General features: G+C 32.7%; 2 protein-coding genes across 3 annotated transcripts; both read right to left on the bottom strand.

The window, feature by feature from the left end:
• Positions 1 to 8,792: 8,792 nt before the first annotated feature.
• LOC111370263 (transcription initiation factor IIB-2) lies at positions 8,793 to 13,539 on the bottom strand. The gene is made up of 7 exons (XM_022991943.1): positions 12,832 to 13,539; positions 11,670 to 11,694; positions 10,578 to 10,707; positions 10,368 to 10,498; positions 10,150 to 10,238; positions 9,383 to 9,459; positions 8,793 to 9,201 (listed from the first exon to the last, which is right to left on the bottom strand). The coding sequence occupies exons 1-7, from the start codon at positions 13,182 to 13,184 to the stop codon at positions 9,068 to 9,070; spliced, it is 939 nt and encodes a 312-aa protein (XP_022847711.1). The 5' UTR covers positions 13,185 to 13,539; the 3' UTR covers positions 8,793 to 9,067.
• A 528-nt stretch (positions 13,540 to 14,067) lies between these two features.
• On the bottom strand, positions 14,068 to 17,048 carry LOC111370274. Of its 2 annotated transcripts, none has more exons than XM_022991959.1 (5): positions 16,750 to 17,048; positions 16,336 to 16,503; positions 16,075 to 16,201; positions 14,802 to 15,203; positions 14,068 to 14,467 (listed from the first exon to the last, which is right to left on the bottom strand). In XM_022991959.1, exons 2-5 carry the CDS (start codon positions 16,382 to 16,384, stop codon positions 14,329 to 14,331), a joined length of 717 nt encoding a protein of 238 aa, XP_022847727.1. In that variant the 5' UTR covers positions 16,385 to 16,503; positions 16,750 to 17,048; the 3' UTR covers positions 14,068 to 14,328. The 2 variants fall into 2 exon arrangements, with proteins under 2 accessions (XP_022847727.1, XP_022847720.1); XM_022991952.1 differs by having other exon boundaries at positions 16,075 to 16,206.
• Between the last annotated feature and the right edge of the window lie 3,782 nt (positions 17,049 to 20,830).

The raw sequence follows: 20,830 nt of genomic DNA on the forward strand, positions 1-20,830 counted from the left end.
CCAAACTTCTGTTCGCTTTTAGCAAGCTCTTTGATATCTTCATCTGACATTGAAACCGTCATCCCAATAGATATGTAGATAACAGATTTTGGACCTTGTTTGTCAAGCCATTCTAAAGATTTATGCTGGCTATTAGAGTACAATTTGAAGTGCGGAATTTGTCCAGCTGCCCACGCCTTCAGACTCCCAACAATCTCTTCCCTTGCCAATAGATCAACATAAAGTTCCTTCTATAACTCTACTGGTATTGTATATATCACCTGCCCTGATATCCAAATGCTCAACCTGTAAAGCAGCAAATTGTCAGTGTTCATCGATTGAACATCCTTACCAAGAGGGCATCTCCTTCTGTAGTTCTATTGGGAATAATACCAATTCCTTGCCATAGATAAGAGGCCTGCATGTTGAGATACAGTTGAATACATAGGATTCTGGAGGAGTTTGGATTTGGAGGAGAGACAAAGTATGGTATTGGAACATCATGAAATTGGATTTTAGCTACACCTATAACGACAGCTGTATGATTTAAAGTATGGTGAAGGAGAGTTGCGGAAGCTGATTGAGGTGTCTGTGTGCAGGGAATGTCACCAAAACAACAGCAATTTGAGCTTTTTCTTTCATGATTTCAAGTTCATAGTTTGTATGATTGTTGCAGGTGGCCATTGGTAGCGAGTTCAAGGTGATGAATGGGATTTTAAAGAGATTTGCCTTCTAATAATAATTTTCTTGTGTAGATAATTTTGACTCTCTTTAAGTTTAAGACAGTTCTTTGAAAGTAACAGTTAGAGAAGGCAAAATGAAAAATGATAAGTTCTATTTAATTTTTGTTCAAGAGGCATTCTTTATAAATTAAGTCCCAGTTTGACACATTAAGTCAAAGTCAACAAGTAATTTTAAGAACATATTTATTGGATCAATAATTTTTCAACCAAATACTTCATTAGCTGTTTTCAAAATTTATAAAAAATCTAATTTTAATTCTTACCAAACAGGAGCTAAATGTCTAATTCGACTTTAGTATTGATGTTCTTCACATTCTTCATATTCTCTTCGTCCCCGACCCCTCCCTCTGCGCGACATTTAGAATGAACAAGATACGGTTTGATGTCACTCCATCAACATTGTTAATGGAAAAGATGGAACAGATATACGTTTTTTTTCCTAGAATGAACAAGACACTGGTAGATAAGGAGGATTTGGCAAACTATGACAAGATAGGAATGGGCATAGGAACGTAGAGATAAAGGAAACGCTAGGTGCCAGCGGAAAGCAATCTGTTGAGACTCGAACCATGTTATTTGTGCTCCCATATTTTCAGCCACCAAAACGTGTTTTGAAAACACGCTTTTATAAATGGCATTCTGCCTAATGATGACACTTGGCTTAATTCCCACCGTTGGATGAAGGGTTTACGTGCTGATGATATAAATAGAATTGACTGTTCGTTGGCTCTGTGACTTTTCATTTGGTGTGACTCTTGAGTGAGGTTCGAGAGAGTTCTTCGTCTCTCTCGAGTTAGGGTTTCAGTCTTCCCTATTTTCTATAATCGATCATCTCATTCGATGTTTTGGAAGGTTATTAATCACTGTATACCGATCTTTTTCTTGAGTGACACTTAGAGTTCTCATGTGTTGAGATTAGGGATGTGGTCTGTTGATTCGGTGTGAGTCTGAGGCAGATCTGTGGTTCCTTTTGAAGAGATAAGTCTCTTTCTTGTGTATTCTTATAGTGATTGAATTCTGTAACTTTCGATTGCTTGTTTTTGGTCTTTAGTGTAACCGAGCAATATCCACTTCGATTGGATGCTCAACAGGGGATTAGGTGCTTGTCACTGAACCTCTGGGGCTTCGATCAAAAAATCTTGTTGTGTTCTTTAATTTTTGCAAGTTTAATTTCTGTTTTGAGCTCGATTGTATCTTGCAACTAATGTGGGTTTTTTGGCCCCATTTCACAATCCTAGTGCATTGAATTAAAGAAACAAACAAATTGAATGACTCGAAGGCACTTGGGTGCATTATTTGTTATGCACTTTTTTGCCCTTTTTTAATATCATATATTTAATACGTTCGACTGAAATTACTATACAAAAAGATGTTAAAATTTTATTTATTTCATCATCTAATGTTGTTTGGTATTGTGTCAAAATTGCCCTTTATGTTCCGATAAGAGAACATCTTCTATGTTATTAACACAATTTTTTTATAAAAATTGTTATGAGAGACGAGCAACAAACTAAGAAGCAAATCACATGGGAGAAAATGGCGGATTTCGTCCCAAATAGCATATTTCTTGTGTATCGTCACTAATTTATGATAGGTAAACTCTTTTATCTTCTGTACAACTCACACTTAATGAAGCTCAAATAAATCGTCAAGATAAAATAAAAATGTTATATAAATATAAATTATTTAATTTTGGAGAGTACAAATATTAGTATTTAATAAACATTAAAACGAATATTACCGTTCATTTGTGGTGTTTACCTATCATAAATTAGTGACGATACACAGATTTCTTTAGAATTAACTAAAAGATAAATCAGTCTTTGTAATTCTTCGTTTTAAAAGGAGAATTAATTAATATACTCTTCCTAAACAAATCCATTAATTATCTATGCGGGTGGCGCCACCTTCAGCCACCAATTCCCTAACGGCGACGCCTAATTCTGCCGCCCTTTGCCTCATCTCATCTCCCTCTTTTGATCCCGTCAATGTTTTCAGTGCGTTCGAAATTGTTGATGATTTTAATCTCACTTTTGCAACTGAAATTCTTCACACTTGCACCAATTTTTAGCACTTCCAGTGATTAAAACATTGTTTCTCGGCTGATCAGAATGCATTGGCCAGCAATTGACACCCACATTGTAATGCTCTTTGTGCATGAATTCCATTCCTAGTGACTCATAAATCCTCCTGTAGATGGATGCCATAAAATTTCCAACTGGGGTGCCCAATCTCTCATCACAATGCCCCTATTTCATCCTAGAACACCGTATATTTCTGAAGTATTTGGTAAGACAGACTCGACAGTACTCTCTCGTGTATCCATATCCCAATCTCTCATTCCAATGCTCCTATCTTTCTCTTCGTACCCTTCTGAATTATTTGATAAGGTAGATTGGATAGTACGAGGAAACTCAACTTTGCTTGTTTCGCCTGCAAAAATATCTCCTGTGTCTGCAAATGAACCTCGCTTTGTTCCAACCAAGTTTCAAGTTCTTTAATTTCTCATCTGTTAATGAAGTTGTTGTACCAAAAGAAACATAAACTACAGATTCTAGAGCTTGTTTATCAATCCATTCCAAGCATTTATGGCTGCCAATATTGCCATTTTCTGTATTCATAAACTCCACTGGATTGAATGGCCCTATAGGCTGTTGTGATTCGAACCATAGTATTGTTGCTCTCATATTTTCAGCCCATTAAAACGTGTTATGAAAATGCGACTTCATAAGTGGCATTATGTCTGATGGTGACACCTTGCTCTATTCCTACCGTTGGATGAAGGGTTACATTCCTCTGGTGATATATATGGGACTTGACGCTTCGTTTGGCAGTGGGACTATTCATTTTGTCTGACTTTTCGAGTGAGGATCGAGAGAGTTCTATTCTCTCGAGTTAGGGTTTTTTGTTTCCCTATTTTCTTGTAATCGATCGTCTCATTCGATGTGTATTTTTGAAGGTTGTTAACCATTGAATACTTGTATATTCTTGAGTGATGGTTAGGGATTTAATTTGTTGATTCGTTGTGGGTCTGAAACGGATCTGTGGTTCTTTTGAAGAGATAAGTCTCTTTTCTGTGTATTCTTGTAGTGGTTGAACTCTGTAATCTTCGATTGCCTATTTTTGGGATTTTAGTGCAATCGAGCAATATCCATTTTCGATTGGATACTCAACAGGGGATTAGGTGCTTAGTCACTGAACCTCTGGGGTTTCGGCTGAAAAATCTTATTGTATTCTTTATTTTCTGCAAGTTTAAAAATCTTATTGTATTCTTTATTTTCTGCAAGTTTAACTTCTATTATTTTGATCGATTGAATCTTGCAACTTATTTTGTGGGTTTTTGGCCCCCCTTCATAGGCCAATATTTTTTACTCCCTTTACTTAATGCTTTTTCGAGTAAATTAATGTAATTACCTTCTATAAATTTACAAGAATTTTAAGGAACCCAGTGTAGAAAAATAGAGTGATGACTTTAAAAACAAAGATCAAACTTACCACCCTTACCTTGAATCACACAGAGCTACAAGAAGGAAATGATTCATAAAAGATCAAAAGAATAAAACACCGCTAAAGACAATGTAAAGTGAAACAGGTGCAAAAGTCAAGGTAAGAGTTGAACTATTTGTCTTTTAAGTCGATTTTGTCTCGTAGCGGTGCCTACAGATGATGGCAATAAACTCTCAAAATGCAACAACTATCGGAATTGGTTTTGTTATTCCAAATATACCACAACGATCACTCGACGAGTAGAATATATTAGTCTATTTATTTTTAAAATTTTACTATTGAATCAAGTCCAAATATTTGGTCGAAATTGATATAAAAATCACTTTTTTCCCATGTTTTATAGTCTACGATTTTGTTCTAGGTAAGTTCTGGTCGAGTTCTACAATTCTAGTGGTAAGCGTAGCAAAAGTTCCAAATGTCCAATAGATAATACAAACTTATCAGCGAATTAGCCATTGTTTGTCTACCATTATTTCGGCGCCGTTTTTTCACAAATTCATTTTCAATCACGTATTCTCACAATAAAATATTTTAGATTTTAATTCAAAACTTTTTTTTCTATTTTTTAACCAAACATTTTCCAAAAATTACTATTCTGAAACTCATTTTCCTACTTTAGTGATAGACAAACAGGGGCTAAATAAATATCATATTTATGACAATTACAATGACCACTCTCTGATTTTAAAATTATGAAAAATCTCTCTCACAATTTTTAGTTTCGATGATGGCCTAAACATTTTAATCAAAATCAAATCTCCCGAACCGAAACAGAACCGGAATCGAAGGTTCCGGTCCAATTCCCGAAAAAATAAATTAGGAACTGGATACGATAATCGCTAACCTACTGGGTTCAGTTTGGTTCTTGGATTCTAAACCAGAACCGTAGGTACTTGAATGGAACCAATTTTAAAAAATAAATAAATTATTTACAATTTATAGGCCAAAAAAAGCATATAAAACCTAAAAATCCTAATTTTAGTAATAATTAGTCTAAAACTTTAAATTCTAACCCTATAAAAAAGATTGACTCTTACTTTTTCACATCTTGCCTTACATCAGATTTTTGCATTTCAGATATTATTATATGTTAATTTTTACAATTTGAGTTTTTATAAATCAAAAATTTCAAGCAGATTGTGGTGTAAGTTGATAAATTTCATGTTTGTCACTTTCTTGTATTGTTAATAAACTTAAGTGATTTTTTAGTTTTTCATAATGCACGGCAATTGAATGTGATATATTCAATGCTTGTGTTGTGTTGTACTTTTTTGTTATCTTAAGTTCGTGGTTCTCTTTATATATATATATATTATTCAAACAAAGTGAATTCAATATGGACCGCAATTTTTTGATACTATATTAGTTATGGATTTAATTATTTTTTTTATATATCAATTCGTTTTGAAAGTAAAAGAATTTAAGCATTGTTCATAATTAAATTATATGCCTAGTATGTCTCTTTTATAGATCGAATAAGATTTATTAAGAAAAATAATTTTTCTCAAATTATAATTTCATTTTTTATCTTTATTTCATTTTCTCCTATTTTCGTGGCTTTTTAAATCCAATATATTGCTCCTTGAATTTTTTTTTAACTGAATTTTCTCCATTGCACAAATATTTTCGAATAGCAGTGTATTAGGTATGTGTACCAAAAAAGTTTACGTAAAATATTTATTAAATAAATGTATATAAAAATGCTATGGGTAGAATCAAAATCAAATCAGAACAGACGATTGGGTTTGGATTTGGTTTTAGCATTGACAACAACCCAAATGGTTCTATTTGTGAAATACTCGAAGCATAATCTATGGTTCTGAATATTAAAATACTCGAACTGACCCACCCGATGTCTAGGCACTCATTTCTCCTTGTCACAACAGAAGATTTTTAAAATTACAATGACCTCATTTTCTTCTCCATACACCATTTTAAATTTTTTTTCGTATTCGTACATAATTTGTTTCTCTTTCTTAGCATTTATTACGATTTTTGTTATACTTTTAATGTAGCCCTGTCTTAAAATTATTTTTTTGATTACGTTTTAACCATAAATTCTCCAAAACAATTTGATGGTATCACTTTAGCTAATAAAAAAAAAATTATAAATATAATTATATAATTTTAAAAATTACCAATGTGATTATTTTTCTCGCAAATATGATTGACAAGTACTTAACAAGAATCAATATAAATAATGTTTTAGAATAATTTAATAAAGGTAATTGAAACTTCATCAAGTATTTTACGTTACAGCATTTTCTCTACTTTTTATAATCTTGACTTTTAGACTATACTAATTTAAGTTGTATATGCATTGCACGTTATTTTAAAATACTTTATAAGTACCGTAAAAGTAATATTGGATACTAATTTGTTGTGAGGATTTGACGAGTTTTAAACGAACTAAAGAAAATAAAAGGGTAATTAGCATAAAACATCCCTACCTTTAGATGTTTTTGTGGAAAACGTCCCTACCTTTCATTTTTTGGCGGATTACACCCTTACCTTTACCTTTTTTTGCGCAAAACGTCCTTCTGTCAACTCTCCGTTAAAATGCTCCGTTAAATCAAAAAGGTAATTAGCACAAAAGGTCCCTACCTTTCAAATTTATTGTGTAAAATGTCCCTACCTTTTATTTTTTAGCATAATTAGCAGAAAAGGTCCCTACCTTTCAATATTATTGTGCAAAACGTCCCTACCTTTCATTTTTAGCATTTTTACCCCTACATTTCACCTTTCATTGCGCAAAAGGTCATTTTCATCTATTTTTTAATAAAAAGACGATTTTACCCTCCTATTGAAATAAAATAAAAAGAAAAGAAAAAAATAATTAATTAATTGCAATCATAGTTCTAAATCTTTCAAAACATTACAGATAAATCATAAATTCTCAACCACCACCATTTTCACAACATATCAAGCTGCCAACTATAAATCCACATAATACCACCTTTCGGCCATTATGCCCACCGGACTCCACCACCGTAAATATGGTTGTTTCGGACAGATTGGTGATCAATACTATGGAGGAGGATATTGGGGAGAGTGAGGCGACACTGGTGGTGGTGGAGTCCGATAGGTGTTATGGTCGAAAAGTGGTGCTATATGGATCTATAGGTGGTGGCTTGGTGGGGTTGTGAAAGTGGCGGTAGTGGAGAATTTAGGATTTATCTGTAATGTTTTGAAAGATTTAGAACTATGATTGCAATTAATTAATAAATTTTTTCTTTTCTTTTTGTTTTATTTCAATAGGAGGGTAAAATCGTCATTTTATTGAAAAAATGGATGAAAATGACCTTTTGTGCAATGAAATGTGAAATGTAGGGCTAAAAATGCTAAAAATGAAAGGTAAGGACGTTTTGCACAATAATATTGAAAGGTAGGGACCTTTTTTGCTAATTATGCTAAAAAATGAAAGGTAGGGACGTTTTGCACAATAACTTTGAAAGGTAGGGACCTTTTGTGCTAATTACCTTTTTTGATTTAACGGAGTATTTTAACGGAGAGTTGATAGAAGGACGTTTTGCGCAAAAAAAAGTAAAGATAAGGGTGTAATCCGCCAAAAAATGAAAGTTAGGGATGTTTTTCACAAAAACATCGAAAAGTAGGGATGTTTTGTGCTAATTACCCAAAATAAAATTTAGAATAAAAATTTAAGATAAAAAAATTGTACTTTCAAAATTTAAATTCTATGATCAATTTTTTGTGATAATAAAAATACTACAGATGAACAATATTTTTCTACTATATTTGATACATAAAAATTATTTGCTAATACATTAATTTAAACACCCATTAAAATTTATAAATACATGATCAAAAACCAAATCATCCATAATAACTCTAGATACATGTAGATCAAGATTCATCAAGTTAAAATTTATTGAGTCTAAATTAATGTGAATGTTAATTAATTAAGAATCAAATAACATGAATTTTATAGTATTTATTACATATTGAAAAACGAAAAGGTATTATTAAATTAATTAAATTGTAGTAAGGTTAAAATTGTCCAAAACATTATTCTTACTTGATGTAATATTTAATATATTATAGATATAGATTAATACTGGAAAGTTCAAGTAATATTATCTCAACATTAAGCCCTTGTTTGGCCCTAATAGTTTCCTCCCAAACTCATTTCTAATCACACATTTCATAGAATCAACAACATTTATCAATTTTTTAACCATATATTTCATCAACTTTCATCAAAATTTATTAAAAATCCAATTTTTATCCAAACCAAACAGGGCCTAAATACTTCATAATGGGGAAAAAATAAATTGGTATCAAAAGTTTATAGCTTTGATATCTTGTTAGTTCATTTTTCTAATAAATAAGTTTGATCAATTTTAATTTGTTCGTTTTTATTGAAAAATCAAAATTCACAAAAATATGATAAAAGATAAAATCGCTCCTTACAAATGATAAAAACATACTTTTTAGGGGAAAAACAAATAAGAACAAATATAATCATACATACATAAAGAGAGAGGGGCGAACTCGAAAATTATGCTGGAAGGTTTCTGAAAATTTTAAAATGGAAGGACAGTCTTGTCCCAATCCTCATGGAATTCTTTCTAATTTAGTCAAAACTCATACACGTCTGTGTGCTACATATAACAAAATGTATAGCTTGTATATTTTTGACAGTTTCATCTTAAAGTTTCCTGCTTTCAGCAGAATCCATCATCCAATGCGCATTTAAAACATACAGAGAAAAGGAGAAAAAAATGTTGATTTTATGTTTATTGTCCCCCCAAAAAAGAAAAATGAATATCAAAAAATAATATATGATAAATCTTGTACCATATTGTTTCATTGACATATCAAGGGCTGCAGAGATTCTTAAGGTCCTCTACCTGAGCATACCAGTTCGGTATTATCTTTGAAAGGTGGGGGTATAAATCCTTGTAAGAATTTCTGATGGTCCCTTCGGCAACTCCAGTAGCAAGGGATACGTCTACAAAAATTTACTATATTTAAGAACGATATAATGCAAAAATAAAGAAAGAAAGAAAAATTGCAAAGAACAAGTAATATTGCAAGTCTTTAACATGGCTATGTAATGATTTGGAAACAACATAATTTGTAAAAATTGGCAAATACAGATCGTTTGTCTCTCAATCAGCAGTGCAACTTACCTTTGAGGGGCTTTTTATCGTCAGAAAGCTGAGTAACTATATAAATAACTGCTGCAGCAATTGATATAGGACTTCTCCTGAGATGAAAAACGAATAGAATTGTTAGCAACAGGACCTTAGGTGTCAACACAAAAATTTGTAATTTCAGAAGCTTTAGATGGGCATGAGAAATTGGCATCCAAGGAGTCAAACTGAAGGATCACACCGAGAGAGAGGTCATCATAGTTCTAATTCCATCCCCTGAATAATGCTTCACAACAACAATTTGTATTATTTCCAATAAATTTGGGACGACTAAATGACTCCTCGCTCGCCACTGCACTCAGTCCATCACTACGTCTAATGAAAGATCTAGTGCAACCAGATCCTTCAAAACCACAATAGACAACATTTGGTCTACGTTCCAACATTTTGTAAGTACTTGTTCTCTTAATTTATACTAGATTATGGACACCTCCACTTGTTTCCATTTATTCTTATTATCATACCCATCCCAGTATTGATAGGCATCCATCTTTATATCATTTTAGTTCCATTCATCATATGGACATTTTGTGTGCTTTAACAGCCCAATTTTCAGTACCAAACATAGTACCGATGACATTTGATTTCAATGACAAGTTAATATTTTTATACATCCTTCAGGAACTAGTCTTATTACCAAGTATATGTGTCTCCACTCGCATAATATATATCTTTATTTTACTCGATAATGCCCGAATATTTCCTAAGTTAGTGGAGGTAAAAAATTAATAGGACCAACCTACCTTATGTCGAACTCCTCTGATTTTTGGACAGCTTCTTGGGCAGCTTTAACTGTCTGATTTGTCATCCCAAGATTTGAACAAAACCGCCTCTGGGAAATTAAATGGAGCAACAACAGCATAGTCATAGAGGTAATAAGATGCTGCCAATTAATTCCTCTAATTTTCCCTCCATCTTTTGGAGAAAAAGGGCAGTGGGTTTTGTTTCAAAGAAAACTCACCATAAAATCCCCAGCATGTATAGTCCCTATTTCCACCGATTGACCCATTTCAAGCTCAAGTTGTTTTATAATGTATTCTTTTGCTCGGCCAATTTCCTTCTTTGTTGCTCCATTGGCAACAGAGCAAATTTCTACGAAATACAGATTCAGGAGAGCTCATTCACATAGATAAATCAGGAAGCATCTGAATAATAAAATCTTAGGTTGTACCCTTAACAGTGCGAGGCTTGTCTTCTTGTCGACAAGCAATGTACAGGCAAGCAGCTAATATAGCATCCTGGTTTCTTCCTCGACTAGACTTCTGATCTTCTACTTTCTTGTAAATCTCATTAGCCCGATCCTACAAAGCAAATTGAAAGCTCCATCAGGAAAAGACGGAATAACCTAGAAAACCAAAAGTAGAGAGCAAATGAGTAGAAATTCATTAACCCTTTATGGTTTTAAAATAGACTGAAAGGGCCAAATGACAAGACGCATCACTTCTATGCAACAATTCAAGTATTAGTAAAAACGGAACCATACATTTTCAGCCTCGAATTCTGGAGATGAAAGACCACAAGTCAGAATAAAAATAGGGAGATGAAAGTGTGTCCTATCAAAAAAGGGTCAAGAAGAACAAATGATATGACCAAAATTTCTTCCATCAAAAATAACTTTCTCACTATTGACAGGAATTGTAGCATCAAGTCTATGACTAGAACTTATCATAAATGAAAACTTTTTGTTCACCAAAGTTGGCAACAGTTCTGTTCTACAAGTGCTCAAACACAGCAATTAATGAATCCTTTCAAATTTTAGCACTTCTTCATTTGACATGATGGTATAAAACCTTGCACTTAGAGAAAAGTAATCTAGCAAAGTACTGTATAATAGCTAACTAACTTCACCCCTGTGATAAACCAACCACAAGTCCATGTAAAACTACCACAACCTCAATGGGGGATAACATTTTTGCATAAGTCCAAGTCACGTCAAGTATTCTTCACGCAGACCCTACAGAGTATTGCTATATACTTCTCAGTCCATAAAATTTTTACACTTTCCAAAAATAAGAAATTGAGTAAATGGACGAAGAAAACTGAAAAGCTGTAACACCCAACTCAAAAATGTGCAAAACTAGACTCTCATGCCTCTCTCCATGGAGGAATAGAAAAATAACACCTACTTTTAGCATATGGATACAATTAATCTCCCAAAAAATAAATTACATCAAGTTAATCAGGTTGGAAATATTGGTCTCATTAAAACAACCTATAATAGAATTATTATGCTCGGATAGGCAATGGTAGGTAAATAAGATACCTTTATTGTTGCAACAAGGCCCAACCTGAAAGAAAATTGGGTGCATCAGACAACGGTGTTGCCATTTTAAATGTCAAGATATAAGGAAAAGAAGCAAGCTAGTAAACATACGTATAGAAGGTTGTAACACAGCAAGACACATCCAAGCACAGTGGAAGATTTTGAATTATATTGTAAATATTTTAAGGGGAAATAGATCGAGTCCAAACATCCCAAAAATCCTTGACTACATTCAAGTTAAATAACTGTTTTCTAATTGATTTTCAAGTTAGGTATGACCAAGGTTGTGAAAGTTCAACTTATTTTCGAATACAGCAAGATAAAATGAAAAGCGTTATCTCATGCCAAAGGCAACCCACACTTTATGTAACTTCTCAACCAAAGAAAGAAAGCATATAGTTAATACACCATTAACAACGATAACAAACTCCAACAGGTTCTAATAGATTAATGACGGGCAGCTTAACAGAAACTACTGTTCCTTTAATAATCAATGATATTCATCCGTGTCAAGGGCACAACCGTACAAGGCATAGACATTGACATCTTTGTGCATGAATTAATTCGAACACTTTCCAGATTTCTATTTAGCAGACTTAAAGATCATAACTTTACAATACACACAGGTAATGATGTAAAATTGGCAAATAGTTCAATAATGCAGAAAAATCATTTATCGTCATAGGTCTTATGATTGATTTTTGTATTATATCAACAGCAGAAAAGCTTAAAACTGTAGACCAAACCAATAGACAAAAAATTGAGCAAGTAAAGGAAAATTATTCAGAATCCAACTGCAGAAACCCCTGGCTTGACTGAAACAGAAGACACAAGGCGATAGAAACTGTTAAAAGATAATATCAAAATCAAATAGATAAATAAAAAAATCTTTATCTCTTTTTCTAAAATGCAAGCCACAAAAATCCACTCATGTGTTCATTAAACCACCACTTAATAGAGGATTCAAAAACACAGAACTAGAAAGAAAAGAACAAAATTTTCATCACACTAAACACGGATCAATAATACCAAATCTAACAAGAGAAATAAAGAAACCGCAATCAAAACTGCACCTTTTTCATCCAAAATCAAACTCCCATCATCTACAAGACCAAATATCTTAACAAAAATCAAAATTAACTTCAAAATGAATAACCGGTACCTATCCGACATTGTGGCGATCGTTTTGAACGCAAGGATAAGCGACCGATCAGGGTTGGACCCACGATTCTGCCAGCGACCGAGAGACGACGACAAAAAGTCACTGGTGGTCCCATTCGGCTGAGAAATCACGGTCGACAACCCTCCATCTGAGAGAAGCGGGTTCGTCGGGCCACCAACACGGACCGGGTCATTGTCCCCCGACTCATTAGCGAAGGTACGCCACTCGGAAGTCTCATCAATGGAGTGTGACTCCAACACCAGACCGCACTCGGAGCACACTGTATCCCCCGCCGAATGGTCGAACACCACCTCCGTACTCTTCTTGCAGTCGGAACAATACGCATCCCCCATGTCGAAATTAAATTTGAACTGAAAATTAATGGTAAATGCTACAAATCTAGGATTCGAAAATGGTGCAAGATCGAAAAAGGGATGGGATTTTGTTTTGTTTTTCTGTTAGGATAGTCATGGGAGTTTCATGCTTGGGATGAACTTGTCCACAGGCCTTGTTTGGATGTTATTCCCTACAATATTGTAACTTACTTTAAGTAAAAAGATATTTGTTCTTCATAATTGATCAGAGCAATTAGTGCATTATTAACATTTTGACCTCCAATCGACCATTATTTGCGCAAATGGTTCTTTCAATTCCTCTATTTATTTTGTTAAATAGACACGTGCTTTGTACATGACATGAAAAACATAATCTTGGCCCTCAAATTTTATCAAATTTTAAATATATGAAAAATAAAATTTTAAAAAGAAGGGCAAAATAAATAAAGTAAAAACAGAAAAGGGGAAAGGAAAAAAAAGGTCCGAATCCAATATTATTTGCTTTCTTAAAAATGTTGAACCCCAACCTTAAGAGCCCCACTGTCCTACCCCTAGAGCATCGTGAGAGAGCTTAATTGTGGAATGTGTCATAACAAGTCAGAGAATAAGAGCTGTCTGTACACTGATACCCACAAAGAGTCTCAATCCATGTTTCAAGAATCGAATCATCACACTGCGACTGTCAGTAAAACTGAAATTACCTCACTCTTGTCCTTTGCACCATTGGGATATGTCCCGGGAATCAATATGTAAGGACTAGCAAAATCTGGAATTGTATAATCTTGATGCATACTAGCAGGGAAAGACAAGCCCAACAGTTTTGACATGTAAAAACAGAAACCAATCTACAGCAAAAATAAAAAATAAAAAATAAAAATAATAATAATAATAATAATAATAATAAAATAAAACACACACACATACAGACGAAAGATACATAGATTACATGGTAGTAGGTTGCACTACATAAGATAATAATGTTTCTATCTTTCTTATGATTTTCAATATGGTCTAGTCAACCAACCAAACATGCTGAGAATACCCATGATTTTCATGGAAGAATCAGTCGTCTTGTGTGTGATACCAAAATCTCAAAAAATATTGACTTGGAAGATAATTGTTTTATCCAACACCAGCATGTGGCCGGTCCCGAGAAGGAAGGTCATGGGAGGACAGGAAGTTCCACTTTGGTGAATGAAAAGAAACTGATACGCCCATGCTCGACATTACAAAACTTTATACAATGGCCTTTGTAACGTGTCTCAAGGTCCTCAGTCGCTTGTTTGGATGGTGGGTGGTCACTACATGAGAAACAATGTCATCAAATAATAGCTTCAGTAGACTAATATAGGCTGCGGCTAAACCAAACAAGAAAAACTGACTATTATGAAATGTCCAATTATGTGGTTGATTATTATGATAATGTTCCAAAAATTCAAATTAATTATAATTGCAGAGCATGTTGTTTCTATATTTAGATTTCATTAAAACATAACGGAAGATAGATGGGAGGAAAAATATTAGTCACAAGCAAAATTCAGGTTCAGGAAAAAAAAAGTATTACATAGTTGACTCAATTTAACAATTAAAATCAGTAAAACCATATCCATTTAGAGATGTCAAGACAGTAGTTACCCAGTAATGCATAGGAGAAAACACGCACTGCCAGGCGAAGACTTCTTAAACTTGCTATTAGGCTGGTACACATCGAAAATTGGTCTCACTTCACTAAACTGCAAGTTATTGAGCGTTTCAGTAATGATAATGTCATGTCTTGACCCAGTACAACTTGTCCCATCAGGTTCAGATGCACCATTTTCAGCAATGGAATTAATTTTAGTACTCTTAGAAGTCCAAGGGATACCATGCCGGCCAACAACGTAACCAAGAGATTTTAAGTGGCGATAAACTTCAAAAGACTCCCAGGAGCATCCATATCCATCTGTACCTTTTGCAACCTTTTCATATAAATCTTTTAAGGAAAGGTGTGTATCATCGCCATTCAAGATATGCAAAGCTCCAATTTCAGCCAAAAACCTACAAAAGCAGCCTAAGGTATTAGACTACTACTATGAGAAGCATATATTGATTATGTTGATGAAGGATGGAGGTGGGGTCAAAAAATAGTGAGGCCAACTGATCCCACTGAAAAATAAAACATGCTTAAATACGTCTATTAATTTGTGTATGTCTTTTTATATAATAATTACAAGCTGTTAAAGGTTTCTATGAAGATAATCCAAAGAACTTAATCTTTTACTAGTTCATTAGATATGATATTATAAAATTTCCATTCACACTGAATTATAATATTACAAATTTGGACGACTGCTGACTTTGCATTTTCATATCTATCATAATCACATCTTTAAAAGGTATGAAAGCTTCGCACCAAAATCAGTTCCCTTAATCTCCAAAATCTCCAAGATGGGAGCTTTATGGTATTAGCAATTTCAATCATTAGAACAGGAGGCGTCATCAAGGTAAGAAAATTTTATTTAGATACCAAGATTGACTAAAGTGCATTAGAAGTTCACAACATTCACCCAGTAAACTACTGTTTCATTGCTAATAAAACCCCTAAATAACACCAACAATTTTAAAGTTACAATCACCATTTTGATCATCTCATATCTCAATTCAGTAGCACATAAATTTTGAAGGTCCATCTTTGTGCATACACAGTTTGACATATAATGCACCACATCGAATTCAATAATATTTCTATTGCAAAAAATCTAGCACTTTAATGCTAAACAATGATGGAACACATGATCCTTCCTCTTGTTATATCCTAGTTTCTCTACCTAGTGGTTCATGAACAAGTGTGCAAAGAGAGAGAGATGTACAAAAATTGTAAATTTACGGCATTGTAAATAATAATGACAGAAGAGTTTGCATAACCTACAAAGCCTCTTCAATAGAGCAATATATTTTGCCATCACGAACCATCCCAGTTGTGGTCCACATTTTACCCTTTCGCTCCACCACCTCAGCCATTCCCAACTCCTCAATCCACCATGCCTTCGACACATCTTTCCTTCACAAAACAAAAATAATAATAATAATATAAATAAATAAATAATATACACACATACACATTTCGATACAACACATCCATAAAAATGAAAACAAGTACAAAATGATTCCTCTCGTTTAACAATTTTACCTGAATTGCAACTTGGGGATGTCACCAGAGGAATAGCAAAGTTCATCATCAACTAGGTCCTCCACATAACCCTCAGAATCACTATCACAATCATTTCTTTCTTCAGAAATCCTCAATCTCTCTTTCTCATCCTCTTCCATTGCTCCAATTTAATGCAATTCGGAATCACTATAAACAACACGGACAAAAAATTGAAACTTGAGTTAAAATTGCGTGAACATTTTAAAGATAGTGTACAATTGAACAAATACTCAGTAAAAGAGTTGCATCTCTGCAGAATCAACGTTTATTCTAGTTCAGGTACTGAATCAAACACCTAGCATCCTATGTCGAAATCACATCATTCACCACAATCAGATAGAGTGCGAAATCAACATATAAGGCCTGATTTTACACAAAGAAATATGATATTACCTTCCAAGTTTGTTAAAGAAGAAGATGACTCGTCCTCGTAGAAATCACTGAACACAAGATAAAATTGGTCCTTTTCCCCTCTCCGCAGATAAAATTGTTGTCAATTTGTACATAGTCCTCACTCTTAGCAGTTAAGTTCCTGATTGTTCGAGTTAAATTTTAGAACAGTCACTGAACTTTGCAATTTGTCATTGATTTTGAATTTTAGTTATGCTTTGTGTAGGAGGTTGATAAAGAAGGTTGGGAGTTGGCAAGATCTATATCGGGGGGCCGGCCGTGGGGCGGGGGCGTAAGCCTTCCGATTTTATCGATTTTTTTTACAGATTTTTGAACCAAATCGTTTAAATTTATATAAGAAAATCTCAAGCCTAAATCAAATTATTTTGAACGGTTTGAAAAAAAAACTCAGATCTAAACCTAACGATTTGGTTCAATTTTGCCATATATTTTTTTTGCTGTCTATTTTTATATCATTAATTTATTGAATTCAATATATATTTATATATTAATAGCAATATATCTAAAACAAACTAAACTCTTGTTTGAACCAAATTTTTGGGACAAAAAAAGTGAAAATTTGGACCGTTATCTCACAAGTCCTGTCGCCTTTGTTGACCTGCTGTTTTATGTGTGGGACCCAACTTCTTCTCCAATGATCAATTTTCTCATTATGATGATATAGAAAATATAGCTCAAACAAGGCTAAATATATCTTCTATAAATTTAAATATCAACTAAATTAAAGTGAAATCACAATAAACTAAAACATAATTTTTTTCATTTTTGTGTACCATTTTTAGGTTAATGACAATACAATAACATTACAGTACAAATCTACTAAACTAGATATAAAACCCAAAAAACATAATGATGTCCAACAAGACCTCATGATCATCATATCTGAAAACAGGATATTGATTGGATAAAGAAAATAATCAATCACAATAATAAAACAATTGTTTATAATAGCTAAACATAACAATTACATAAGTTTACGTTTGTATGATGTTATGAAACGCATTTAATTTCAGATTCTTACCTTAGTTTGCTCCAAAAAAATTATTGATTTGAAACTTTAATCGTAGCAAATATTATCACCGAAAGTCTAAGATCTTTTTGTCTCCGATTTGACATAACGGACTTCAATACAACTTTGAAAAAGGCATGAAAAATCTGAAAAAGAAGTGTGTAGTGCTGGTGGCTCAAGATTGTGTTGGATGTCGGCTGAAATTCATCTAAATTCTGAAAAGGAAAAGAATTTTTGATATATTATACTAGTGTTGAGATTATTATATGTAAATTAGGATTATTGGATAATAATAATATATCTATATTAGAAAATTAGAAATTGACAAAAATACCAACAAATGACAAAATTATTGAATTTTACATATTTGGATGAATTTTCAAAAAAATTCATTTTTTCATTTTTTTTACTTTTATATATTTTTCGCCAGTCCGATTTGATTTTAAACCGCAATTGAAATTCTCAAGCCGAAATCAAACCATTTTGATCAGTTACGTTTGGTTCAAAATTATTTCATTAACCGGGTCCATGTGACACCAAATCGACAGTTTCTAAAATGTGGTTTTGATTCGATTTTTCGATTTGACAATTTTTGCTTACAGCCTTAATCTATATCACTCAATGGGTTGACAACTTAATGGGTTGTGTTTAGCTGGGCTGGGCAATCCACGTGTGCAAGTGGTGGGTGATTTATCAGCTACATAGATTTTCCATCTTCCACATAGACAGAACCAAAGACGGAATTCATCTCGTTAATGATGGAGTGCAACACATCTAAATTAGTGGTCATTGGGCAGATTTTTGAAGTTAGATGAGTAAGTCATGACAAAGTTCAAATTTCAATGATTGTTAGGTTAATTCCACCAATGAACATTCAATTCGATTTTGTTTCATCATGACAACCCAACTTTATACTTAATATCACCATAATCATCCAATTTAATTTTATTTCACCGTAATTTCTCAATTTCATATAACATTTCATCATGACCATCCAATTTCTTTTTATCTTTTTCACTAATTTTAAAAGGGAAAAATGATAACTTTGCATTATATATATAAAATAAAATAAAATATAAAATAAATATAAAAGTTTTTTTCTTAATTTTAAAAATTATTTTTAAAATAAGTTTTTATTTTATTTTATTTTTCTAAGTAACATTTTTTTTAAAAATAAGTTTTTATTTTATTTTTTTAAATAGTTTTTATTTTATTTTTGTTTTTTAAAATTTATTTTATATATAATGCAAAGATGCCATTTTAAAATTAGTGAAAATGGTGAAAAAAATTTGAATGACTATGATGAAAGATTATATAAAATTAAGTGGTCATGATGAAATATTATATAAAATTGGTGTTATCAAATTTATTTCCGCAAGTGTACGGATCGTAATAAATAGTAAGTGTGCATAAGAGTTCGGATTGTCGATCTCATGATAACTATATTCTAGCACTTAGTTTAATTTTTCTTTAACCACTATTTGATGAAAACGGATAAAAACTTTTAGGATTTGAGTTTTAGTCTAAATACAAGAAAATAAGTGGATGCACACACGATTGGTTTAGAAATTAAATAATGACGGATGTTAGAGTTATGGATCACATTTACATTCTAAATCAAGATTCTTATCAAATGTAGTGTTCGATCGAATTCTCCTATTGTACTCAATTTATTCCTTTCGAGTTTTCATTGAGCCTATTTAACTAGTTCAATTTCATATCTCTAAGCAAATCTAGCTGAGTTAAACGAGTTTATTTTCCTAGAAATTCAATTATGACTGCAATAATTAGTATAGATACTTCTACTTGTTATAATAATTTATCAGATTTTATTATATGGTTTAAATCCTAAACTCATATCTGAAATCATAAATAGGGGTGTCAATGAGTCGAGCAAAAACTCTTGACTCGAGCTCGGTTTGAGCTTTTGAAGGCGGGCTTTTTTTGGCCCGAGCAGATGAGGCTCAACCATTACCAAGCCGAGTGGAGCCAGCTCAATTTTCTAAAATTTTTTAAAAAAAATTCCCTTCTTAGCTGCCAAACAGGCAACTTATTAAGGCAGTTTAGCTGCCTCTCTGTCAATTAGCAGCAGATTTCACTTTTTTTTATAATTGGACGGACCAGCCCGCCTCAATTTCCATTCTTACGTTCGTCAATCGCCAATTTGCTTCCATGTTGATCGTTAGGCACCAAAATCATTTAACATTGTGGTTGATTTCTGATCTCGATTATCATGTCTTCATTTGTAGTTGATTACTATCAATATTTAATTCAATTTGTTTGTGAAAATTAAAATGAGAAGTCAACCATTAGATCAACAGATTGTTCAATATAACCCTTGTGTCCTTGAAATTTTCTACACAATCTTATCTTCATTGAGCCGAAATCCGACCTGGGAATTGGTAAACTAGCTATTTAATTGTCATTTATCTAAATGAACGAAACAAGACATTGATCAACATAGAATAAATTAAACAATAAAAATCGATCGATCCAACAACTCAAAAATTTTATTTGTGCTCCTCTTGCTAAATATTGTATAAAAATTTGGAAAATATATTTTTACCAAACAAACCGTCTCATTTTAAACTACACGGTCTTCTATTTTCCAATTCTTTTCGTGATCTTCTCTTTTCTTTAGCCTTCGAACTAGAATTGTTCCATGTATATTCGATAAGAAGTATAGTAGCGTTTTGCGAAATGTAAATGTGGCCTAAAATTGCAACACTGTTTGTAAACAGTTGGCATGGAAAATGGAAAATGAAGGTAAAAAATTTAAAGCACTTTTGGTTTGCCATTTTCCGACCGTTTTATGGTTTTAGTTTTCGAAAATTATCCAAAACGTATTTGATCACTCGTTTCCAAAAATGCATTTTCAAAAACAAGGAGAAATTTAATATTCAGAACCCAAAACAATTTTTTTTTTTTTTTTAAACGCTCAAAACACACCCTATTTTTTTACCCAATGGATGCTCAGCAATACTTTTAAAATAATAAATTCACCAAATTATATATATATATATATATATATATATATATATATATATATATATA

Source organism: Olea europaea, chromosome 2 (assembly GCF_002742605.1).
Source record: "Olea europaea var. sylvestris chromosome 2, O_europaea_v1, whole genome shotgun sequence".
In the NCBI taxonomy this organism is placed as follows: domain Eukaryota; kingdom Viridiplantae; phylum Streptophyta; class Magnoliopsida; order Lamiales; family Oleaceae; genus Olea; species Olea europaea.